At 42.7% G+C, this 26,967-nt stretch overlaps 1 protein-coding gene across 2 annotated transcripts in view; it reads left to right on the top strand.

The window, feature by feature from the left end:
• The window catches only part of GAREM1 (GRB2 associated regulator of MAPK1 subtype 1), a 111,677-nt gene that overhangs the window by 22,912 nt on the left and 61,798 nt on the right, over positions 1-26,967 (top strand). For both annotated transcript variants that reach the window (XM_073679213.1, XM_073679212.1), the window contains exon 2: positions 2,808-2,948. In XM_073679213.1, coding sequence (XP_073535314.1) covers positions 2,808-2,948 — 141 coding nt within the window. The remainder of the gene's footprint in view (positions 1-2,807; positions 2,949-26,967) is intronic.

Here is a 26,967-nt window from a genome sequence, read left to right as displayed (position 1 = left end):
CTGCGTGCTCACAGAGCAAGGTGAAATTAAAAGACCCGTGGCCATCAATACACAGCTGCCGGCCCAAGCCCTGTGGTCCCCAGGAATCTGCCCAGGGCAGAAAAGGTCATCGGGGGCCGTAAATGGCCCTCAGGCTTGAGGTCCCCCACCCCTGTGCTTGAGGCTCTGTTTAGAGCATACATCTCAAACTCTGGCCTGTGGGCCAAATCTGGCCCACGACACCAGAACGGCCACCCTATGTGGGGCCCAATATACTGTATGCAGGACTATGGGGGGCCCATTATACAGTATGGAGAACTATGGGGGGCCCATTATACAGTATGGAGAACTATGTGGGGCCCATTATACAGTATGGAGAACTACTGTATGTGGGGCCCATTATACAGTATGGAGAACTACTGTATGTGGGGCCCATTATACAGTATGGAGAACTATGTGGGGCCCATTATACAGTATGAAGGACTATGTGGGGCCCATTATTCTGTATGGAGGACTATGTGGCCACATTATTCTGTATGGAGGGCTATGTGGGGCCAATTGTTCTGTATGGAGGACTATGTGGGGCCCATTGTTCTGTATGGAGGACTATGTGGGGCCCATTGTTCTGTATGGAGGACTATGTCGGGCCCATTGTTCTGTATGGAGGACTATGTGGGGCCCATTGTTCTGTATGGAGGACTATGTGGGGCCCATTGTTCTGTATGGAGGACTATGTGGGGCCCATTGTTCTGTATGGAGGACTTTGTGGGGCCCATTGTTCTGTATGGAGGACTATGTGGGGCCCATTGTTCTGTATGGAGGACTATGTGGGGCCCATTGTTCTGTATGGAGGACTATGTGGGGCCCATTGTTCTGTATGGAGGACTATGTGGGGCCCATTGTTCTGTATGGAGGACTATGTGGGGCCCATTGTTCTGTATGGAGGACTATGTGGGGCCCATTGTTCTGTATGGAGGACTATGTGGGGCCCATTGTTCTGTATGGAGGACTATGTGGGGCCCATTGTTCTGTATGGAGGACTATGTGGGGCCCATTGTTCTGTATGGAGGACTATGTGGGGCCCATTGTTCTGTATGGAGGACTATGTGGGGCCCATTGTTCTGTATGGAGGACTATGTGGGGCCCATTGTTCTGTATGGAGGACTGTGTGGGGCCCATTATACTGTATGGAGGGCTATGTGGGCAGGTCTGTGGAGTCAGTAAGCCAAACCTCCGACTCCTCAATTTCCATGACACCGACTCCAACTCCACGACTCTGACTCCCTCATACAGGGCTCATGTTTAAGTGATAAATTTACTGTAGCACAGATTCATCTCAGCTAAAAGTCGAGACCTTTAGATCAGGAATAGGACAGACATTTATAGGACATTTCATAACTTTCCCAAATTCTTATGAAAAAATGTTCCCCACAAACTGCATTGAACTACTGTACCCAATTTATTATATATTTTAGGAGTCGGTCCTTTTTATACCGACTCCACCAAAATGGGCTCCGACTCCACAGCCCTGTTGTGCCCATTATTCTGTATGGAGGACTATGTGGGGCTTATTATACTATATACTGGTTGGTCCACAACTTCACGACTTTGTCCAAGTTTTTCATTTTGACTCTCTGTGGGTTTGAGTTTGACATTCTTGGTCTAGAGCCAACATTTCCTATGTTAACCTACATTCAATTATTTTTTGAGATTCTTCATTTTCTTTCTCTTATTATTAGATACTATAATGCAGCCTCTTTTAATTTTTCTGAACTCGAAGAGACAATCTTTAATGCACTAATTGCAGGTTGAAGAGGTATAAATAAAAACCTGTCAAATGATCAGTACTTTAATGGGAAACGTCCATTTTATGGGGCAACAAGCCTTAAAGGGATTGTCCACTAAGGATTTTATTTTCAAAACTATCCAGCAAGGTTATAATAAAATAAAGTGTTCTCTCCTTACCTATCTCATCACTTCTTTTCTGACACTGCTCGGGTCCCCAGCTGGCCTTCGAATTTCCCATCGGACAAGCTTGTGACCGCTGCAGCCAATAACAGGCCACAGCGGTGTCACATCTGGGGGCAGAAGTAACTATTGACAAGTGTTCTGAGTGTTTCTGCTGACCGCCATAATCTCTCCCATTTATTAACTACATTAGGAATCCCAGTTAATAAATGAGCGCTCGTATTCTCCTGACCTCTTGTGGCTTCGTATTATGGACAGTGTCTGCTAATATCTAATCTCTTCCTGAAAGGTGATGTATTTTGTTAGTAATGCAGTTATTGGTTATACAATGTATGTGACCTTTATATGTGTAATGCCAGTCATGCTGGCATGGCCGATCATTGCACCATGCCATGGGGCATTGTGTCCCTTTCTTCTGTTCTACATGCCCCTATTGGCTGGCTTACTGCCGTGGGGCATTTCACTGTTAGTTGGCCTGTTGTGCTGCAGTGCAAAAAAAAGATGTGCTTCAATGGGACTAATAATGGGGAAACCACTAAAATAAATAGCACACTACTTTTTTACTTGGCTATATATATATATATATATATATATATATATATATATATATATATATATATATATATATATATATATATATATATATATATTATATATAAATATAAATATAATTTTTTTTACCAGTGACTGCTCCAAAAATCCACCACAATTTTTTTTTTCCATTTGTGTGTGAACAGGGTTGTGGGGGGGGGGGGGACAAATCGCATGCATGTGCTGCAGGTAGTCCTTGGATGTATGATCTTTGTGTCAGCCATTATAAGACCATCAGCTAATTACAATTGATTGATTTATTTTTTTAGGGGATAATATTGAAGGCCTGTGGGAGAATGACCATCTCTTGGTTCACTCGTGCCGGCAGTGGACAACAATCACAGCCCACAGTTTAGAAGAGGGGCATTATGTCATCGGTCCGAAGATTGAGATTCCTGTGCACTATGGAGGTAACGCCTGCATGCTCCAGCACGGATTATAGCTAGATATTATTGTCTTCTAGGCAGTAAATGCCAATTTTGCAAATTTCACCTCCAGTGAAGCAGTTTTACTTGGTCTTCGATATGAGTCTGTCTGATTATTGTATGTTGTATTCATTTAGATAATGTTCACATTGCCCGTCGCAATTTTATCACATGCCAATTTTTTGTTTTTTTGGAGGGGCATAAAAGTGATCTATAAAGTATCGGCTATTTTTCTATTCCTGTGTGCAGATTTTAGGAGAGGTTACAGTCCATTTGTATCAATTTAGAAAACTTTGACCCTAGATAGTACAGAAATGTAACCCTTCTATATGTGTTGCCAAATGTTTACTTCCTGAGATGAAACATGATTTTTCAGCTTAATGGCGTTTTTGAAGTATTTCTATATTGCTGATTTCTCTTTAGAATAGGTGATCAGTACAATATGATAGGGGTCTGACACCGGGCACTGTCACCGCACCGATCAGATGAGATTACCAGGCTGGATGCCAACCACATACGAAGCCGACACAGCAGCGGCGTCAACTATTTCTTGTCCTCTTCCAGATACTTCAGATCAGCTCTGTCTTCTCAATAGGATCACCACTGACCTTATATTGATGAAGCAAGCTGATATTTTTGCATGTTTTATGCAAATGAAAGCACCATAGTAAAGATAACACCATTTCTGCCAAACTCTTGCTTAGTAACCAATCTGATTAAACAGTAATTTACATAAAGGCTGCAAATTTTTCAGCAGCTTAAAATGAACCTGTCAGCTGATACATGCTGCCCAATCCGTACCTGGCACTGGCTGTACGATCTCGGCGAGGTATGTTTGACTCTGAAACACTGTGGCGTCGACAGAGAGCTGTCACTCCAGGGCAGCGGGTGGGGACATGCCACGGGGACCCGCCTGTGTGACTAGTCTCCAGCACGGCTCGGTTCCCAGCTGCTTCTAAAGTCTGGTTTTCTTTGAAATGCCGCAGAGTTGGAGTCCAGCATACCTGGCAATGCCTAATGCATACTGCATACAGATTGGGCAGCATGTATCAGATAACAGGTTTACGACCAAACAGGATGGAAATGCTGTGGATTTTGGGACCAGAATTACATAGGTCAAATCTGCTGAATATTGCAGCAGGCAAGTGTTGTGCATTTGATGCAGAGAAATCCACCACATGTGAACATGCTGTAACACTTCAGACCATGATCCCTGTTCTCTGTGATCCCGCGAGTTGTGATGTTTCACACTACATGATGATTGGTCTGGAGTTTATTCCCACTATTAGCAGTTATATGTCATTTAGGTCCCATTTAGACAAGTTAACAGTGGCAATTAAATTTATATATACAATCTGATCGGCAGACATAACCTGTTTAGACAGAGACCAGAAATTTACGATCGTTCAGTCATTTTGTGCACTTAGAATGCAGTCACCATTGGTAGTATATTGGCTGTTTATACAGGTAGATGTGCTGCCGAGAACGATGATTGTTATGCAGGCAGGAATGATCCAGTCATCCGATGAGCGAACGTCTAGCTCGTTTGTTGTTTGACTGTCGAACACAGTTCTAGCGAACTCTCGTTCCCGATTAGGTGCGTCTAAAGTAGCCTTTAGCCTTAGATATGACAGATCTTACCAAATTAAAAACAATATAATTTTTAATGTTTTTTTAAAGGAAGCATAATACATGCCTAATCTTCCCATTGTGTAACCATCACATTTCACTGTGATTTTGTCAGCACAGTCGATAATGGCTGTTGTTTTTCTCTTTGCAGCGTTTTATGTAAGGTATAGTAATGACATTTCATTGCATGGACATTCGCTGCCTCCAGCACTGGGACGTGATATTGAGGCTTCTCTTCTCTGTGCCAGGCTTCATTATTATCGCTATGCGAGTTCCCTGCTCTGAAAACCGAAGAAGGGAAAACAAATGAAACCATTCTGACAGCAGGGTTTATTTATAACTGAGCCACATACATATACATATAATAATATAGATATATTATACATACATATATACAAAATAGGGCAAAACAATAATTACATGGCTTAGGCTTTGTTCATGTCTGCCTTAAAGGGAATCTGTCAGCAGGTGTTTGCTACCTCATATGAGAGCAGCCTGATGTAGGCAAATAGAAGCTGAATCCAATGATGTATCACTTAGATTACTGGGTGCAGCCGTTTTCACACAATCAGAGCTTTTAGATTTAGAATGCAGCAGAGCGGAGAAAGCTAACCCCGCCCACATCAGGCTCTCTGTGCAGAGTCCATAGACAGTGTGTTGTTTAGTTGTCAGAAAGCAGAGTAGAATACAGTGCTTACAGATCCATAGACAATGAATGAAGTGCAAGTTGAGCATTCACATTTTCACTTGATTCAAGGCTGGTCTCTGAGCCCTGTTCTCTGGATTGCTGGGGTTTTCCACAGTTGGACCCCTAGTGACTAGTGATTTACCCTATGGATAGAGGATATCTTTCAATTCTGGAATACCCCTTTAAGCCACTCCCTTTCCTATTGAAGCAAAGTTCCAGTGTTGGACAAGATATAGACATAGTCTAAAGACCTGAAAGAGATTTTTGGCGGCAAATTGCATTACAATTCTGCCACATTTAGATTAATAACTCTTCCCTCCCATTGTTATGATGAATCTGAAATGCCAAACTGAGCAGGGCTTCTTTTCCAGCTACTTTTAGCAACACATTTAAGTTGGAAATTGTAGTATTGGAAGTTTGCAAATTGTCTCTTCAGAGAAGAAGAGGACTAGAACTGTAGTGCCACCTACAGGAACTAGCAATCCTAAAAGTCAATATCGACTCTCTAACGAGCCTTGTCACATGACTTGGGATTAAAGCCAAAACCAAAATCTCAATTTGCAGATACTGTGTTTCGGGGTACTGCTTCTCGAGTGCCAAGTGTGAGATCTGGATTAATTGGGTGAAAGGCGTCTGACCAAGATCCAAGAGGTAACGTTTTTCCTTGCGTAGAGTGACATGTCAAGCCTGACATGCCGAGGTGAGGAGACCTTTAAGCTGCAATGCTCCTCTGGGAAATATGCAAATTGTTTCTTCATTGAGGAAGAGGACTAAAACTCTAGTGCCCCCTATAGGAAGTTCAGATTTTGTTGATAAATAGTTTGTGTCTGACTTCTAGGCTGCTTTCACACACAGCAATCATCCACAACTGAGCGACAGCAGCTCTTTTGCCGCACAGTTTCTTTGTGGGGGTCGTGATGACATTCCACTCGTCCTCCAGTCACTCCAAATTAAGGCTATGAGCATGGGTCAACCATTCAAAGAATGAGTCAGACAACAAGCTGGTTCAAACTCAGAGCACGCTCAAAAGACTACTACAGACAACGTTCTCAGCAATGTTCTGTGTTTATTCCTACATACACAAACCTAAATACACTACATAATGGGGAGGGGAAAGGGGTTGTCCGGGGCGGGGTAAGCCATGAAAGTCCAGTGTCTGGCCACTCCTGATTGGTCCACATCTCCTTATCTCAGTCTCTGGGCAGATATTGCAGCCGTCAGCTTATAATCTTGTTTCGTTTCTCTGAAATAAGTCTTGGCAACACTGGAACGGTCTTAGTTTAAATTTCGATTTGAGTAATACGTAGCAAGGAAAGCTTATTGTTATAAGACACAAAATGGTGGTTAGTACATTAGCAAAAAAGCGTATAAAAGTTACAAAAGTATAAAAGTTACAAAAATATATATTCTCTTTTACCCCGACATCTTCACTGTAGTCTTCCAGGAAAACAACTGCTTCACCTGCAAAATCACACAACCGATTATAATGGCTCTGCAGTTTTGCAGGTGAGACGACTGGTTCCCTCCAAGATAAAGGTATTGTGCAGTGGAAGGACAGCAATGACACAGGGCCGGTGCCGCAGCGTGATCTGTGTGTGGCAGTAGCCTTACTAGGTTATCTGTAGTCAGAATGATATTGCTTACAGGTTATTATGATCCGTCTGAAGCTCTCACATTTTTTATAAAATAAAAATCTGTCAAGAATCCAAACAGCACGATGATGACTCCTTATTATTGTTTGCTGCTTGGCTATAACTTACAAGTCTCCTTAACCATTGTCATGGTTAGTTATTAAGCCTGCGTCTCATCATCAGCATGGTTAGAAGTTCCCTATGGTAGTCAGATTGAGGGCTGAGGATTGGTGGCAGCGGTGTCTGTAATTCTTATTGATTAAGCCAATAAATATAGACTGACAATTACATAGTTTAAATCTGAGAAATTGGTGATTAACCAAAAAATAGAAAATCTGGAAATATTAATGTTTACTACTTGCTATTTTCGCACTGCTGTCCTCTTTGTGTTCCCCAGTCTTGGATATTTCTTTTCTTATGGCCCGTAGTATTCTGTGATATTGTATGTGCCTGATCAGTCACATTAGATATTTTCAGATGAGGCAGAAATGCTTCCAGTCTGATCATGGATTTGCCATAATGCATCTAAATGTTCTCTTATATGAAAAAGTTCTTCGGCCTAATTGGAAAATTTTGGTTTGATGGTCTGCCATCTGTCCCTGTAAAGATAACTGGGTCGATTCATCAGGACTGGAGTTTCTTCCCGCAGTCTTGAAGAAAAGTCCATTGCAGTAAGATTCACTGAGTTCATTCAAAGGCACTCGCCTCTTAATAATTTTGGCGCGTTTTTGGGTGCAGCGTGCTATAATATGACGTGTCTTCTATGAACGGGCAAAGAATTTACACCAATTTCTGTTGTAAATTGTAGTGAAACTGTCAGACTACCACTTGCTTCATCTCTTTCACAAAGCCCCACTCACACTTAGGCCTCCTTCACATGTCCATGCCTCCAGTATGTGTGGCATTAATTTTTTTCATGGATACCACCACACATACCCATTATAACCTATGGGGCTGCTCACGTGTCCTTGTTTTTACACGGACTGTGTGTCTACGCAAAACACTCCCAGACCTGTCTGGTTTTTTTCTGGCATCAACGGTAACGAGGGTCGCTACAAGTCCATGATGGCATCTGTGTGCTGTACATGTATAACATTGCCAAAGTATAGTCGAAGCTTTGTAATTTCTTTTGCCATACCGGAAAAAACACTTATGACACACTGATCCAAAACACTGACGACACCATTACTGTTTTTTCTGGTACCGATTTTATACAAACATGTGAAGGGGGCTTTACAAAAAGTGCCAAAACTGGCACAAAAAGGCAAAAATTTGTAAAATGAAATTGGGAATCAGCCTAAATGCCCGATCGTTGATCCAGTCATTGTCTATAGGACTGCTGGAAAAAGCCAAATACATCGCTCCACTGTTTCCACGCCATTCAAAAAATGCTCCCTGATGTTCTTTTGTTGACATAGTGGCAGCGGTGATGTCACGACTACAGCACCTGACCACTGCAGCCAATCACTGGGTTCAGTGTTTCTGCCAAGGTAGACCACTGAGTCACATATCAAATGAAGACAATTTTACATATTTTCATTGGGGTCAAGCCTTTAAGGAATTAAATTTAAAAAACAGAAAAACTCCTTTATGGTCAATGATCTATTTAGTATGCAGGAATATACTTTTAGCATGACCCTGAACATAGAAAATATACATCTCGGGTCAGCTATCATATTTTGGGGGGTTTGAGGCCACAGTATGAAGTGTCTGTAACAAGTGCAAACCAAATGTATAAATGAGAGATGAGTAATTTTTGTGAATGCCTCCTGCAATGTCCCACACTGCGCTCCGTAGCCGCTCTGCACATTCTGTGACATAAATGTGCTTTGTGTAAATGCTGGAACAGCTGTGACATGATCTGTGGGTTGATCTGAGTGGGTTGTTAAAAACTTGTTAAGACTAGTTTGATTAGTTGATGCTTTGTATAATAGGTGTTCGTTACTTGACTGCATCCTGTTATTAGAGGGGACGGCGATGCAAACGCTCGAGCGTTGATCTATCTCTATACTGTGATTGCAAGTTGTTTCCAACCCAGAGGAACTTTTTATATGGAATTCCCATGATTAGAGGATCAGCCATTGTCTGCAAATTGTCACTTCCTAGGATTAGTTAAGTGAAATAATCAAGAGCATATATCCATTAAGCGTATTTCCTGCTTCACAAAATGAGACTATTGACATCTTGAAATGGCAAATTAAATATTAACAAGGACCTGCCTGTCACCACCGCTCCTGACCTGTTTTAGTGAATGTTTATCTTTCATGGGAACTATTCTGGAGTATCTTTTCCTATTACTCTACATTGTGTTGGCCCTCTGTTATTCCTCCTAGAAATATTTGAATAAATTGTCATCTGGGTGTTACCACTTTGGGTAACTTCATTCATTCTCTACGGGACTGCCGGAAAAAGCAGAGCACAGCGCTCGGCAGCCCCATACAAAACGAATAGATTGCAGGTTGCACATGGGCACTGCTGATCCATTCTGATGGGGATAAAAGTTTTTATGGGGCTGTGCTGTGGTTAGGTGATCACTTATTTTAACTGGAAAAACCCTTTAAATTCCGTGCAGATTTGTCTTTATACCCCCACAGATTGGGATGCAGAAATGCTCACCTCCTACCTGAGCACTTGAAGAGAGGAGTACGGGCCCATAGACTTTCTTTTCAGCTCATAGTCTATCCTCATGCTCAAGCAGCAGGTGATCGCTTCCACATCCTGAGTTGTGCAGTTTTTTCAGCTTTGGCAGGAGTCACAAGATTGGGACTCCACCAATCTGCAGGGAATTTAAGAACCTAGAAAAAAAAATTAGATCTATCTATCTCTATATATAATTTATCTATATAAAATAGGTCTACTTACAATAGTAGAAAGGGATATACTTATAATTCTGCTGCGCTGCTGATCAAGGAGATGTCCAGTGGGCGATGATGGTGTTGAACAAAGAACAGGTTTTTTAATCTACATGTTTCAGAGTTGAATAAACTCCTCCTTCATCAGGATAAACCAGCATAAGAATCAGCAGCAGCTGGCATCTATATCTTCATAGGAGTTGTGTCAGCCAAGTGAGCGATACCATAATATTTACAACGTTTATTGCCCAAGTCTCACCCTATTGTGGGCTTTTTGTCACTTTTTAGCTTTGCTCAAAGTCTACTTAAACTTTAATAGGTTTTGGTGATCAAAAACTAATGTGAGAACCTATCACATTGGCATGTCGAGCACTATATGGATTTCTTGATTATGAACGTTTCCACTGAAATAACATATTAAGTGAATATTAATTGGACGGTTTTGATAATCAGAAGGCAGCTACAGATATATAAATGCCTTTATCACTTGATATGAGCAGAAACAATCCATTAGTGATATGTACTGGAAATGATCCCTCTGTAAAGTAACTGGGAGTAAACTGCTGTAATGTAGCTGTGACGCAGATGTCCCGTGCAGCACTGGCCCCTCTTATTGAGATACTGCTCGTTGTTCTAATTACGGCCCTTCTTCCCATTTCCTGCTCTTAGATCCCACTGAACAGCAATAAAGGAACCACCAGTGCGGGTAAGAATGCTCCCATTGTGTCTCGCGGGGGCCTGAAGAGCACACAAGCCGAGCAGGGCATGGACGCAGCAACCTCCACTGGCCGCATGGCACTGAGCACATCTCATTAGTCATTTATAGGTCTACAAATGAGAGCTCAGTGGAGTTTTCGTTGTTTGATTTAAAAAATGTATTCTGGATTATTACATGTATTAAGTTTTTCTGATGTAAAGTGGATTTGTACCAAATTCACATCATAATTAATCTCTTCTTAATCTTTCTACATTGTGGTTTGCATGTAGAACTATATATGTTGAGTATATTGAGGATCTTTTTAGGCTTCTTTGCAAACCTGGTTTGGAACCGGCTTTCAAAAAGGAAAAAAAGACACCCCCCCCCCCCCTCCCCATGGTGTGTGTGTGATATATTAGTTGTATAGTTTTTTGGGGTTTTATAAATTTCCCCTTCTCATAGTGACAACCCTTTCCGATCTTGGCACTGAAAAAGGGGCTCATTGTACAAGTTCTCTGTAATGATAACTTGTGACCGTGGCTCTATTTCTGTGATCCTGAGCTCCAGAGCCCCCGCTTCCGGTGTGTCTGCAACCATTAGTAGCGCTGGGGGGCTGATGGTGTGCTCTGTGTATTACAGTATTTAGGAGTGCCCTAAGCTCCCTCTTGTGGGAGACAGAACAAGGAGGCAGGGTCACTAGTGTGCTTTGTCCCAGTCCTTAGTGTAAAACTTAACACAATGTCACAATGAAGGGTTCTAAGTATTTCTTATGCACTTTAGTTAGTTTGTGTCTCATTTGACAAGAGAGCGTGGCTTATTCGAGAGTAGTCTGGCTTGAAGTGTGACCAAATTATGCCAAAATTGAGGTGCAAAACTAATGGGTAAAGTAAGGCTTGTTAAAAGAAAAAAAATGTAGAACAGCACTCATTTCTTTGCTGATTTTGCACTGATGCTTCAGTGGTCCCTTATGGTTCTTGTTTCCAGGCTGCCATTGATGAGCTGTTCTGGTAGTCTGTGAATGGAGCTGGGCTGACGGGGCAAGGCTTTTGTGTGGCATCAGCAGTGGAGTCAAGTTGAGTACTAGTTTTAAAAAAAACAACAAAAACAAACAACTTTTTAAATCTGAGGACATTAACCTTATCCCTATTAAAGGGAATCTGTCAGTAGGATCCAACCGTTTAAGTCGTCTACATGGACATGCAGAATATTGAAAATCTAGAAGATTGAATAAAAAAATACCTTGATATCTGCAATCCGATGTCTTATTCCAGAAAAATCCAATTTTTTTAATATGCAAATGAGCTGTTAAAAAGGGGGCGTTACTAGTGTGAGATATGTAATGACTGACCTCAAACATGTAGGGTTAGCTCGCAGCACTCTTCAAAGGACAAAAGAGCAGATCAGGGAACCCACTTGCATACATCATCACAGGACGATAGTAGGCAGCGTCCAGCAGGTGATGAAGTTCAAAACATCTTTATTCTGCCATACACAGGATGCGACGTTTCAACCTGTTCACAGGTCTGCAATCCGATGTCTTATTCCAGAGAAATTAATTTTTTCAACATGCAAATGAACTTTTAAAAGGGGGTGTTACCAGTGAGAGACATGTAATGACTGACAGTCCGCTCTCCTGATCTACATGTCTCACACTGGTAACTCCCCCTTTCATTTAAAATAAGCTGTGGAGGCAGATTCTCCTCCAGATATGTGTCGTCCTCATAGATTTTAATAGTTCATTTGCATATTAAGAAAAAAGTGGATTTCTCTGGAATAACACATCAGATCGCAGATATCAAGGTATCATTTTATTCAGCTTCCTATGACCTACCTGCCTATATAGATGGCTTAGGATGGTTGATCCTACTGACAGATGCCCTTTAAATAACTGTAGGGGCTAATTCCTGGGTGGATTTGTTGCATAACTGTGGCACAAACCTGAGCCTCAGGCTTGGATTTCTGTGATGCAAAGACAATTTGTGAACAAAGATGTAAAGTGTGCAATGAATGATCCTGGCTAAAAGGCCGACGGTCAGCTTACAAGGGCATTAGGAAGCTGCAGAACAAAGAAATAGCACAGTAGCTAAATGGGTCTAATATGAAACTTCAGAAAATGACGACATTGAACACATGATGTTCAGACACTTAATGTTGTTTTCCAATTTGTTTTGTCTATTAAAACCAGATCTTCTCTAAAGATTATATTCGTGTCCAGGAAATCTTTTTTTCATTTGTAAGAAAAAAAGCATTATTAATAAGGTGCTTCTGCAATTCCATAAAAAGCCTTGTGCAGTGCTCCTGGAGTGAGCACGCTCCGTTGTGTGGGCTGTTTGTTCCCGCTCTTCCAGTTACATATGTACTGAATCTTGATGATTTTCCTGGAATAGTACGATGATACTTGACACAAAAATGCTGCTCCTGGCTGAAGAATTAGAGGTGGTTGTGACTACAGCTGTTCTGAGTCACGGGGCAGCCTGCCGTCCATGCTCCGCAGCCTTAGCTGACCGGTCCCTGTCCTTACACTACACCTAATTTATTATGCTGACACCATTCCAGACTTATTGTAGAGTTTTATTATTTTTCTACTAATATTCAAATATTTTGAACAATGAGACCTTAAAGTGTATCTCTCCACTCACCCTCCCCCCTCCATTTTTTTTTTTTTTTTTTAAATAAAATTCACTTAGAGCAGAGGTCCCCAACCGCCGGTCCGCGGACCAGGACCGGGCCGTTGGGGTTTTTCAGCCGGTCCGCGGGGAGAGGGGGCCCCTCCAGCCTCCAGCAGGGCCGCCATCAGGGCATGACTGCCCTGACTCCAGTATGGGGCCCGGCCGGTAGGAGCCCCCTCGGAGCCCCCCTCTTGTGCGTCTCTCTCCTCATGGGGCCCCCGGCCGCATGCTAAGCGCCGGGTCCGGGACATCTTAGCGCTGCGCTGCTGCGGCAGCACCTTCATGATTCCCCTGACTTCCGGTCATGTGACGGCGCTGTCACATTGTCAGCGATTTGGACGAGCGCCAGGATTCTGCAGGGATCGCATGAGGGTAAGTATAACAAGTTTTATTTTTTTTTAAATACAATTAACTAGGAGTGGGGGGAATGGGAGATGCACATGGGGGGAGGGGAGAGATGAGAGATGCACATGGGGGAGGGGAGAGATGAGAGATCCACATGGGGGGGAGGGGAGAGATGAGAGATCCACATGGGGGGGAGGGGAGAGATGAGAGATGCACATGGGGGGAGGGGAGAGATGAGAGATGCACATGGGGGGAGGGGAGAGATGAGAGATGCACATGGGAGGGAGGGGAGAGATGAGAGATGCACATGGGAGGGAGGGGAGAGATGAGAGATGCACATGGGAGGGAGGGGAGAGATGAGAGATGCACATGGGGGGAGGGGAGAGATGAGAGATGCACATGGGGGAGGGGAGAGATGAGAGATGCACATGGGAGGGAGGGGGTGGATGAGAGATGCACGGGGGGGTGAGAGATGCACGGGGGGCATGAGAGATGCACGGGGGGTGGATGAGAGATGCACGGGGGGGGATGAGAGATGCACGGGGGGGGGATGAGAGATGCACGGGGGGTGGATGAGAGATGCACGGGGGGTGGATGAGAGATGCACGGGGGGTGGATGAGAGATGCACGGGGGGTGGATGAGAGATGCACGGGGGGTGGATGAGAGATGCACGGGGGGTGGATGAGAGATGCACGGGGGGTGGATGAGAGATGCACGGGGGGTGGATGAGAGATGCACGGGGGGTGGATGAGAGATGCACGGGGGGTGGATGAGAGATGCACGGGGGGTGGATGAGAGATGCACGGGGGGGTGAGAGATGCACGGGGGGTGGATGAGAGATGCACGGGGGGGTGAGAGATGCACGGGGGGGGATGAGAGATGCACGGGGGGGATGAGAGATGCACGGGGGGGGGATGAGAGATGCACGGGGGGTGGATGAGAGATGCACGGGGGGTGGATGAGAGATGCACGGGGGTGAGCTGCACATGGGGGGGTTATGTTTACATAACTTTGTTGCCTTATGAAGGGCGGGGGGGGCCCCCAAAAATTTCTTGCACAGGGGCCCACTACAGTCTGTGTCCGCCCCTGGGATGAAGTAAATGCAGCTGAACAGCAGCTGTCAGGACAGCTGCCCTGTCCTGCTGCAGGGCGTGATGGGGCCTCAGTGATGCGGCTCCTGGCACAGCACATTATGTGGGGCTCCTGGCATAGCTCCTGGCGGGGACCTGGTCTACACTATATGATAAGTATGCACTAAACTCCAAATCCCTCCATTACCCCGCCCCCATATGACCAAAGCCCCGCCCACCCCACCCCCTCCTTGCTGGGCCATGGAAAAATGATCTTGCTTCAAGCCGGTCCCTGGTGCAAAAAAGGTTGGGGACCACTGACTTAGAGCAACAAGTTTGCAGTATATTTCACTACACGGACTCTCCAGAATATAGAAATTCATGTGTTTGTTTTAGAGCTGAAATGCCCCCAATTAATTTGGTAAAGACTGAAGCAGCGGGGTGGACGCTCTAGTACTTTTGTGCAAGGCACAGAGGCTGCACAGTCCCGACTCTGCAATACTCCGTCAGGTGCCAGGAGGTCTCATTCAGACGTCCGTGCTTTTTGTATTACACAAAAAAAATGGCCCGAGTTTAATCTGTGTGTTATCCGATTTTTATTAGTGATTTTTTTTAATGAATAAGTTGTAAAGCTTCACCTATGCAGTACAGTGGTAAAAACGAACAGCGCATGGACTGCACACGGATGGCAACGTGTGCTGTCAGTGATTTTTCATGGACCCATACACTCGTATAGGTTATTTTGATCCATAACTCAATCTTCAATAAACCACGGACAGATGGTCATCAGTATACACTATAATAAGGAGGTGTTAGACAACCACAGATAGAGCTGGAGCTATCCATATATATGACACCTGATGGAGTATGCCACAAAATTGGAGGCTTATGGAGGTACAGTAAAGACCTTGTGCACCTCTGTAGTTGCCAGCTATGTACATAATGGAGCTGTAATATGACTAGGGTGGCAGATTTGACAGTAAAGGGGTGCTGGTTTATATTCTGCTATGTGATCCTTAGACTTTTCACATGAGCGTATGCAAAATCATCCATTTTACTTGTAGAAAAAAAATACATTTTTCTATCCGTATGTTATCATGCGTCCGTTTTGTAACCTCCATATGTAATTTTTTTTACATGCGTATGCCATGTTATTTCCTTGGACAATTTCATTAAAAAATAATGCTAAATGGTTTCTTATCTTTACAATTGTAACGTATCCATGAAAACCTCATGTTACGGATGGTAACCCATATGTGATCCCTTATTTTACGCACCGCTTGACTAATGGCGAGTCTGATCCAGATGAAGAAGCCAAATGATGCCTGCTGCGATGTGCTTTTCTCTCGAACACAATCCTTCCAGGTGTAAACAAATGTTCCCGTGCGCATTGACCTTTTAATATGTTCGTCTGAAAGAACCCCTACTGAGGGTCGCCATCAGTTTAATATTGCCGACCTGTAAAGTCCGGCACCCAGGACCCCCCACACACATCAGCAAAGGATGGGTGTGAGCAGTGCATGGAGAGGAGCTGCACCTATAATAGGAGTCTCACGGAGCAGCCATACACACGATTATAAGGAAATATTATAAGAATTTGTTTACAATGGATTCCGGTATACACTTTTCCATAGTCCATACAAAGGAGAGATGCAAAACAGGTATTATAAAATGGGAACCAAAACCAAAGCAAACAATAAATGTTTATATGTTCTTATCTTCACGCCACACGCTGCCGCATAACGACAGTACAGCATGTGTGTACCTGATTATTATTGTATAATTGAGTCATCTGAATCATTCGTTTTAGCATTTATTTTACATGTCTGAATTCAACCTAGCAAGATGGCGGCCTGAAATGCTCCAAACATGGGAGAGCGCAGGGGTGAAGGGAGATCACAGTACCCGGGGGGGACGCAGGCCAGCTGAGGTCCTCTTCTGAGCCATGCTAGATCAGTTATGTCACTAGCTTCATTTTAAGGGATTGTTTTTAAGTATTTTTTGGGGTTATTGGAATATGGATGGTTAAATAGGCTTTCACTGAATTGAACGTTTTCCCGTATCTGTAAGGTAGACAAAAACTAATTGGTCACTGAGGGTCTGACCACTGATACCAGCAGGGATTTCGTCAACGGTCTTGGAGAGAACCGTCTTGCGTGGAGTGGATGTGTGCTGAACTCCGCACCATTCATTGTGTATGAGACTACTGGAAATAACAGAGCGCTGTACTCTGCTGTACTCTATTAATTGTGCTCTGCTTTCTCCAGCAGTCTCATAGACAATGAAGACAAACCCGATAATCTTTTCCTCTCTACCCTGTTTCCTGAACTCCTTCATCAATCTGAAAAACAGCTCAAATCTGTGTTGGTCAAAGCCAAAGGAACTGCCAGCTCAATGAACTATAATAGACAAATGTTCATTTCTTTCCTTTTCTTCAAGAACCAACACACCATTTATTTTATCATTTCAAGTAATGGAAAAAATAGTGGGGAAAAAAACAATCACCGTGTGTTTTTTATGTGATAAAAATTACCTGGCAATATGATTCTTCAGGTTAGTATGATTATGGCAATAACAAAACTTGAAAACTTTTGAAAGCTTTTTGGGGTACACACCGCATTTTGATTGCTTTTATTGCATTTTTGAGTGGTCTGGTGGTCGAAAAACAGCAATTCTGGCATTTCAATCTACAGTATTGCAGTATGTAGTGTAATTGATGATTTCCTATAGAACCCAGTCTTCTGCTGGGCTTCATAGGAAGACTGATGACAGCCATGGGGAACCTTCAGCCGCGCCCCATTCCCACCCTGGTTGCCATGGTAACCCATTGGATCCTTGCTTTAGGCAAGAGCTAGTGCACTCCGGCGAGCAATCTACTTAAATGCCGCTCTCATGGATTGACCGTGGCATTTAAATGGTAAACAGCATTGATCAGAGCAAGCTCTGGTCACTGCCATTACAGGCAGACCCCTGCATGTGACCTGTGGTGAAAATGTATGCCATGCCTAGATGAAGGAACAGACAAATGGAATTCATGTGCAAATCAGATCCATTGCACTAGTAATGGGAGCAATGGGACCCTATTGATTTTTATGGGTTACGTTTTGTCAATTTTCAGAACAAAAGAAAAATGTCTGCCTATCGAGAGTTACTGCTCTTCACTTCCACTTCAAGAAGTGGGTGGGACAAGGCTGTGTCATATTTATTGCTACCTGCTGGTAAGTGCCCTTGTGTTATCCTGATGCAGGTGCCTGATACCCGACCACTCACACGTCCCAGCAGTTACCTGTAAGTAGGACGTCACGTGTCCCGCTCCCCTCCCAATTCAGAACCGAGCAGGACGAATGTGGCCTTACTTCTATCCTGATCAGATAATTATGTTTGGCAGTCCTGTCTGATCTTCTGTGCATTCCCTTCCTATGTACCTGTCTGATTAATCAGAATAAACTACAGTATTATCGCTAACTACATAAAATTGTTTGTTTCCTCCTCTCCTGCCATCTGGTAATTGTTTTGTCTGAGGGATGTCAAATTAAAAAAGATAGTAATTGAATTTTATTAGCTTATAGTTCCAAGCCATATTACAACTTCCATGTTTGTGATCACCTAGCGACTATGTTAGTGTTGAGTAATCACCACTGACGACACAACCCATGGGGATCTTTCACTAATAGGGATCGTCTTATCCATTTTTGATCTCCCTGTTATCTGTAATCAGTGATTTGTAGCTAGTATGATGGATATAACTCAATTTGGGTAAAGGCGGATCAGTTTTTTCCCCATCGGGCCCCATACGCAATAGATGGCCGTCCTCTGAACAATGGTTCTGCTGATCGTTCACCTGGAAGCCATCTCTCCGACTCCTCCATTCACAGGAGCGCTCGATCTGCTGAGTGCTCCTGTGTCCTCTATGAGAGAGCTGCTTCTAGACTCCTTATTTTTGTGAGAACAAAAGGATTGTTAGCAGTCTAAAATCTGTCATTTACTGATTATCATCACCTCCAAAGTAATCTTTTGGGTACGGGGGTGGGAGTCTGGAGGCCTCCATATAGAATAGACTGCCAGTCACCGAAGCCCGCTGTAACCAGTGAGTTTGGCCAACATTAATGTGTTTTGGGGCCTTAAAGGGGTTTTCCCACAAACAAAAGTTCATTTGAATCAATAGATGTTGGAATAATAATAACTTCCACAATTGGATGTGTTTAAATAAAATGTTCCTGTGCTGAGATAATCTTATAAGTGTGCCCCTGCTGTGTACTGTGTAATGGCTGTGTCTGACCGTGCAGGGACATGGTCTGATCATACCACATCTCCTGGGCAAGGGAGGGAGCAAAAATGTATACAGACATTACAGCAGTGAAATTGCAGCTGATTCTTTCTTTGAAGTAAAACATTGTTTAAAAACTGGCAGGGAAATGTTTTACTTCACAAAAATAATCAGCTGCGATCCTGTGCTGTAATGTCTGTATAATCTTTTGCGTCCCTTCCCTGCCTAGGAGATGTGGTATGATCAGACGATGTTCCTGTACGGTCAGACACGGCCATTACACAGTACACAGCAGGGGCACATGTATAAGATTATCTCAGCACAGGGACGTTTTATTTAAACACATCCAAATGTGGAAATTATTATTATTCCAAGATCTATTGATTAAAATCAACTTTTGTTCATGGGAAAACCCCTTTAACTTGTAACTCCACGTAAAAATGTGAAATCCCTCCTTGCTTTAAAGAAGGCCTCCCAAGAAGATTTTTTTTAAATAAATCTATGTATAAGTGCATGTAGTATGTGTTTGTGTTAATATACTCAGCTGCTGCCATCTTCTCCAGTATCCAGCACTGTTCTGCTCCTCTTCTCCCTGACGTCACCACTCTGCAGACTCTCCGGCTCACGCTGAGCTCTTTTCCAATGTATGGCTATAGAGCGTCAGAACGAGGCTACATAGACTTACACTGTAAAAGAGACTTCTGGCTCGCACACAGAGCATAGGGTGAGACGGAGAGTCTGAAGTGCGGCGACCTCACTGAGAAAAGGAGCAGAACGGTGCTGGATCCCAGAGAAAGCAGTTGGCGAGTATATTAATACACTCACACTACATGCACATATACACAGATTTAGTTAAAAAAAAAAAAAAAAAAACTTCATTGGAGGGCTTCTTGAAAAAGCCGCCCCCCACCTGTCCATGGGCTGTCTCGCATTGCTTCTTGCCGCCACTGAAGAGATTGCAATGCCACATACAACCCATAGACACCACAGTAGAGAACACTGTTCCGCAGCTAAGTGAGTGAATGCAGTAATAGTAATGACGTTGGCGCGATCACAACATGCAAGTTGCATGAAATCGAAATAATTTTAACTTCATTCATTAATGTGAATGGAGTCGCTGCCAAAATCACCCTGTACCTTCATTTTATGGCTACGACGTCTCCTGGTGCAAATGGTAAGATAACTGAATAGCAGACCATAGCACCTCATGTAGAATATCCCCCGCACAGTCCTCCTCTATAATGCCACATTTGTGATTCACAGTTAATTTCTTTGCCCTTTCCGTCCTCCTACGTGTCTAGCTTCTGTATGGTGATACTAAATCTGCAGATTACTCAGCACAGGTATTTACAGAATAGGAGAAGATGAATGATGGCTGCTTCAACAGGCCGGTTGTGTTGCTGTGTCTTATTTCCACTGGAAATGTATTGCCTGCCTACTGTGTTATCTATGGGAGTGCGTTGTTCCTTTTTTTTTTTGGTGCGCCCTATATTAGATCGTTGTCACAGAAGTAATGGCATTCACAGCAACCTGAATCTGCATCAAATCAGTCACAAAAGGGAACAGACCTCTTTTATCCGCTCATTCCAGTCATGTGCAAGATATTTACCGGGCGGCCTATCAACCTCCAGCCAATTGGGAAATCTTTTATGCTCCCAGTATGGTTATGTAATCTTGGCTCATATAGGCCTAAATTAACCTAATGGCAGAAATTGCTTGTCTCTGTAGCCTAAATGAGTTTCTTTAAAGCGGTCTGTCATGGGACTGAGATTTTCTTAACATTTCATGGTCTAATTTTTGCTTTGGCCAGTTTCCATGCATCTGATTTTTGTGACCTAGTATTGCAGCCATAACCCATTAATGCTTTGTGTTTTATCATGATAAGCAGATATTTCTGTGCATTCACGCTTAAAGACTACAGATTTAAATTATATATTTTTTTTTTCAACCAAGGAAACTCCATTGTCCTTCATAATCTGGGAGTAGATTAACCTGACTATATCTTTTTAGGCCACATGCACACATTGAGTATTTGGTGAGGTTTTTTTTCCCCTCAGGATTTGTAAGCCAAAACCAGGAGTGGGTGAAAAATGCAGACGTGGTGATGTGTTTCTATTATACTTTTCCTCTGATTGTTCCTCTCCTGGTTTTGGTTTACACATACTGAGGAGAAAAAAAACTCCTCAAATACTGAATGTGTGCACGTGACTTTAGATATCCTTAATATCCACACCCCTCCTGATTACTGGTTCACACATATGGACTGGTCATAATGAAAAAATTCAGCATGAATATACATGAGATAAGATGAGGAAAACAGTTACCAATTGGAAAACGTCACTCCGTTAAAAATAGAAATCTCACAAATTTTACACTGGCTAGTTAGGCATTTTTCCCGTTGTCAGGAAATCCACAGGTATATTTTCTACAATAGACAGACTCTGACCCTATTGAAGTATCTAATGAGCAAAGGTCATTGTGAAAGGAGAGGGAGCAGGTCAGCTGTAACATCAGTTATTGTGAATGGTGAATCCTTTGTTATCAGCTGTATATAGAGGTGTTACCTGTCATTGTAATCCTGCCTCTGCTGATAAGGAGCCTGCTGAAAATTCTTCCTGAAAAGGATAGGAAGTATGTTTCTAAAAAACCTCAGTGGCCAGTGTGAAAAGAGCAAGATTATTAATTTGTATTTATTTTATAAAGGTCTTTATATGAAGTGGGGGGGAGGGGGGAGACATGTATTTTGTTTTAACAATCCAATCTTTAACACTGTTTCAATGCTGTGGTCTTGAGTTTGTATCCTCCATAGTGTAAGTAAGTAACAGGATTCTACTATACAGAATAAAAATGACCGTATGGCACCAATCCCAAGTGTATCGCGTATAAGGCGGGATCTATAGTGTCTGTCTAGTTACTTTGAATGCAATTGAATTAAAGCTATAGTTACTAATAAGACGACCTCAGATACAACGCATCTGATTGATGGTATACTTATGTCATAAAATAGAAAATGACTGGTAACTCCCAGTATATGGGGCTTCACCTGATCTAATAATTTGGAAACTTTCTTTCAATTGTAAATGATGGTGTGTAGTAGCAGTTGGGTACATTCTCTATCAAACTGACTGGCGGCGACAGGAGCAGAACATTCTCATAACTAATTTTCAAGACGTCAAGTATATCCGCATACAAGTCCCCAGCTGGCTATTATAGGGGATTACACAAGGTCTCACAATCGGATGTGTTGTGCTCTATTAGCGAGTAGTAGATATTAGCAGGATGTTCTCATGGTGAAGTGATGCACAATCCATCCGCCGTGCACTGTAATATAAATATGGAATTTCTGTATACAGTACGCCTCTATTGAAGAAGAATCCTGTAAATTGTTGACAATGTTTAATGAATATGTTGAAATAGGATGAGAATATCTACCTACAGGAAAGATTATTCCAATATATTCAGTGAGCTTTATATTTCTTGAAACTGAATGTGGTTCAACACGTGCCAAATATGTAATGTAAGACCATGCTAACATCTCCAAAGACCTTCTATGTTCTTCATATGTTTGATGTGTCCCCCCAGGACTGTAAAGTTGGTGTTTTATTGCTTGCAGCCCTTTCATGTGTACCCTTGGTGTACCCAGGTTGCACTGGGCTCAGTGTTCTTTAGGAAATGCAGTAGGATTGGTTTTCAAAAGGAATGGAAATATATAAAGGCAGGAGTTATCCTTTTCCTTCACGTTGGTTCATTTTCTAACTTTAGTTCAAAAAAACTACAGTGGCTTTTTTTTACTTCCAAAAATCACTGTGAAACCTCCCTAATTTACTGTGGTTTCAGGAGAACTTTCAGCAGACTGGTACAGGAGGAGCGAGGACCCTGCCCGCGAGCGCTCACAGTCTACATGGAATGGGTGAGGATAGAACTGTTCATGCAGTGATATGGTGGAGCGATGGTTACTGCAGGTTGTAGGTTTGTCGGAAGAGGTGGGTCTTCAGGTTACTTTTGAAGGTTTCCATAGTAGGCGAGAGGTTGCAGTAGTTGAGGCGGGAGATGATGAGGGCGTGCACTAGTGTTTTTGCAGAATTGTGGTTGAGGAATGTGCGGATCCGGGAGATGTTTTTGAGTTTGAATCAGCAGGAAGTGGAAAGGGTTTGGATATGTGGTTTGAATGAGAGATCAGAGTCCAGGGTTACCCCGAGGCAGCGGACTTGTGGGACTAGGGAGAGTGGACAGCCATTAACATTGATGGATAGGTCAGGTGGGGGAAAGATGATGAATTCTGTTTTATCCATGTTAAGTTTTAGAAATCTAGCAGAGAAGAAGGATGAAATAGCGGACAGACATTTTGGGATTTTGGTTAGTAGGGAGGAGATATCGGGTCCAGAGAGGTAGATTTGTGTGTCATCAGCATAGAGGTGATACTGAAAGCTGTGAGATTTCAATGAAGATGGATTCTCCCTGTGATTTGAGAATTTTGAAAATAAATGAGGAGTTCAGGTAGTGAAAAAAGCAAATTTCTCTAAGATATACTACAGAATTTATTTTCACGTGTACTATTTATTATAATAAGAAAAAAAAAATCTTAAAACGATTCTTATTCTGTTAGATAATTTTACTATATTAAGCCCACAGTATCTAATTTTTAGGTACTAGAAAAACCTGAAGGGGGTTGTCCTTGTATAAAGAAGCCAGTATGACCATACAGAACTGCAGCGTAAAACATGGGGGACAAAGCAGCAAGTCTAGCCTTGTGATAAAACAGAAGGTGGACTGCATTAGACCCCTTTGTACTCTGTAGCTCAGACAACATCACTGAGAACAATTGTGCACCCTTAGCAGAACCTAAAAGCATACGATCCTTTTTCTAATTGATTTGCATTTGCCATGAACCTTTCGGCTGAAATCCTAGGGATTGGCTTTCATCATCAGAGAAAGCTCTATTAGATCTAGAAGATAAAGGCCCATTTCAGCAATAGTAGCGTTCATAGGAAAACGAAAGTCTATAAATGCTTGACAAATGAGCAAAACGTTCATACAAGGGGTGAGATGATTTTTAAGCATGCTTAACAATCATTGTTCTCGGCAGCACATAATCCTGTCTAAATAGAAGATGTGCTGCCGATGTTCTATTCCCCTAGTACGAGTGTACTAACGATCGTTCTGTGCACACGCAATTCCGTTTGGCCTGTCTAAACAGGCAAATATACAATCAGTGGTCATTTAACGGTCGCTCTCGGCTCAGGTAAACATTTGACTTGAGTCACTGAACTGAATATTAATTTTTTATATTTTTTTGGTTATTTGAGCAGGCATGGATTTAAGTAAATAAGTGTGTATGGTTATCTTTCTGCAAGTGTCTAAAAATGTTGCTTGCAGTGGAGAAAGCAAAAAAAGTTAATGGAGTTAAAGAATGATGTAAGGAAGGGTTTGTTGGGAGACGTACATATTGATTAGGGAGCATTGTGTTGACCTGAAATCATATCCGCTCTGTTCTTACTCTTTTTAGATCTCCTCCTCAGCAGCACTGACTTTTCTCCCTATAGAGAAATCTCTTCTCTTCTCTTGGCTTGGCTCCAGTATGCATGTTCACATTCTTCCTCTTCACTTTTAACTCTATGTAGACTAGGGGAGCATTTACACTGTGCGATGCACAGCATTAATCAACCAGCAATTTGTTTGCAGTACACAGGTTGCTGCTATTCTTGGCAGCACAGGTCTTGTTTACACAGGATGATGTGCTACCGAGAACAGTTGATTTTTGGGGCAAACAAGAAGGTCATTTCTCCTGATCAACCATTTTACTCATTCGTCAGGTGATCGGCAGCCTGTGAATCATCGTGAAATCTGCCTAGGAACACTTGTTCTACAGTGCAAATACACATTTTTTTTCTCTCCAAGTCACAAAATTAACATTAAGGCGCCATGCACCTTAGACCAGTGTTGCTTAACTTCAGTCCTCAAGGCCCATCAACAGGTCATGTTGTCACAGATGATAATTCCATCACCTTTCCAATGGTAAGGAAGTCCTGGAAACATGATGTGTTGGTGGGCCTTGGGGACTGGAGTAGAGGAACGCTGCCTTAGACTAAAGTCAGCGGGACCCACCAATTATCTATTGTGTATGGACGCCTGCCTACTCTTCCCTGATAGATGATGTTGGGGAAGATAAGGGTCAGGCAGTTTCAATTTTAAATCTAGCCCGTACATTTTCTTCTGGAGGTAAGCCACTGCCATAGCTATCTGGCATCGCCTTCCTCTGCTCACTCCTTTAAAAATATGTTAACATTTGGGTAAGGAGAGTTAGCTGTCAGCCAAGTGATCCTTCCACTACTGTATATAAATGGTAAAGGGAGTCTGTCACCCCCAAAATGCAAATTAAACAATTATATAGGGGGCTTAGTCGCTATAAGAATTATATTTGCAGTACACATTTCATTGTTAGAATTATTTTGAAAAGTTGTTTTATTCAGTATGGAAATAAGGGAGCTTCGTTGCCCCCTTGGCATGGCCCTGGGCTCAGTGCACCATTACACCCTCTTAGTTTGCAATATAAGCATTTCCATTGATTCTGATGGGCAGCGCTCGCTCCGCCAGCCCCCTTTTAATCGGTGCCTCCTGTCAGTGTCCGCCACTCACCACACATATACAGAAGCGTAGCCAGCAGCTTCATAGAGGAAAGGATCGGTTACTTGCTGCTCTTGTCTTCACGACAACCCAGAATGGGTCGATCTAACCACCGATATTCACCTACTCTATGATGCAGCGATGACAGGAGGACCAAGTTACTGATCCTCTCCTCCTCTAAAACCGCTCGCTGCACTCCCAGATGTAACACTGTAGGGAGTAGTGGTCTCTGACTGGGGGCATTGATGAAATGCGGGCCCGTTCCCACAGGGCTGTGGAGTCGGAGTCAGTGCCCATTTTGGTGGAGTCGGTATAAAATGGACCGACTCCTAAAATATATAATAAATTGGGTACAGTAGTTCAATGCAGTTTGTGGGGAATATTTTTTCATAAGAATTTGGGAAAGTTATGAAATGTCCTATAAATGTCTGTCCTATTCCTGATCTAAGGGTCTGGACTTTTAGCTGAGATGAATCTGTGCTACAGTAAATTTATCACTTAAACATGAGCCCTGTATGAGGGAGTCTGAGTTGGAGTCGAAGGTTTTGCTTACCGACTCCACAGCCCTGCGCTCCCATACTGTGTGCGCGCTGCTGACAATCAGAATCGGGGTAACTGATCATAAGGCAGATTGAGGAGATATAATGGTGTTCTGAGCCCTTGGCCACACCAAATGCCCATCAATTGTATACAGAATAAAGTAACTATAGCAATGAAATATGTTCTGCAAATATGTTTATAGGGGCTAAATCCCTCCTATATAACTGTTTAATTAGTTGAAAATGTGTTTTAGGGGTAACAGACTGCCTTCAGAGTATTTCTGTCGATGAACAATGCCATATAGACCCTCCGATATAGAGTTTGCTGACTTGGTGTCTACGTTTTTGTTCTGATGCTGGATATAATGAAATCCTTCTGCTGCAGAAAAAAAAAGTGTGTAGGCAGTAGCATCGTCCCGCTCCTTTCCTGGGTATACATTCTATGACCTTGACTCCGCTCCATGATAAACAGGCAGAGGTACATGTGTAGGATGTTGGAATCTAGTTTTCCACTTGAATAAATCCAGTTATACAAACAGGAATTCCTCTGGAATGTGCAATTTCCAGCATTTACATCAATGAGCTGTTTGCATTGGGAATGTCATATTTCAGAGTGTGCATTTTGTTATCACCCTCATTGCTGTATGCCGGTTTATACTGACTGCTATTGTTCTTGCTTCATGCCTCCTATAATTCGCCATGCAAATGATTTCTCTAGTAAAGCTGTGTAGCTTTTATTACTTCCTACTGGGAAATTATTTTTTTTTTTTGTATGTTAATATAGTGACCTTTTACCACCGAAAGTAAGTACAGTAGTTAGCCTATGCTTTTTCATCCCTAGTAAAGTTGATGGTTTGTTCTCAACTTTGATTTGCTGGGTACCTGGGTAAGAACCAGGACTGTGGAGCTTGAGTCGGAACCCATTTTGGTGGAGTCGGTATAAAATGGACCGACTCCAACTCCTAAAATATATAATAAATTGGGTACAGTAG

Source organism: Phyllobates terribilis, unplaced genomic scaffold (genome assembly GCF_046119375.1).
Source record: "Phyllobates terribilis strain yellow unplaced genomic scaffold, ASM4611937v1 Scaffold_4__5_contigs__length_816908805, whole genome shotgun sequence".
NCBI classification, from domain to species: Eukaryota; Metazoa; Chordata; class Amphibia; order Anura; family Dendrobatidae; genus Phyllobates; species Phyllobates terribilis.
Note: the sequence above shows the minus strand (reverse complement) of the source record. Positions and strands in the feature narration are given on the sequence as shown.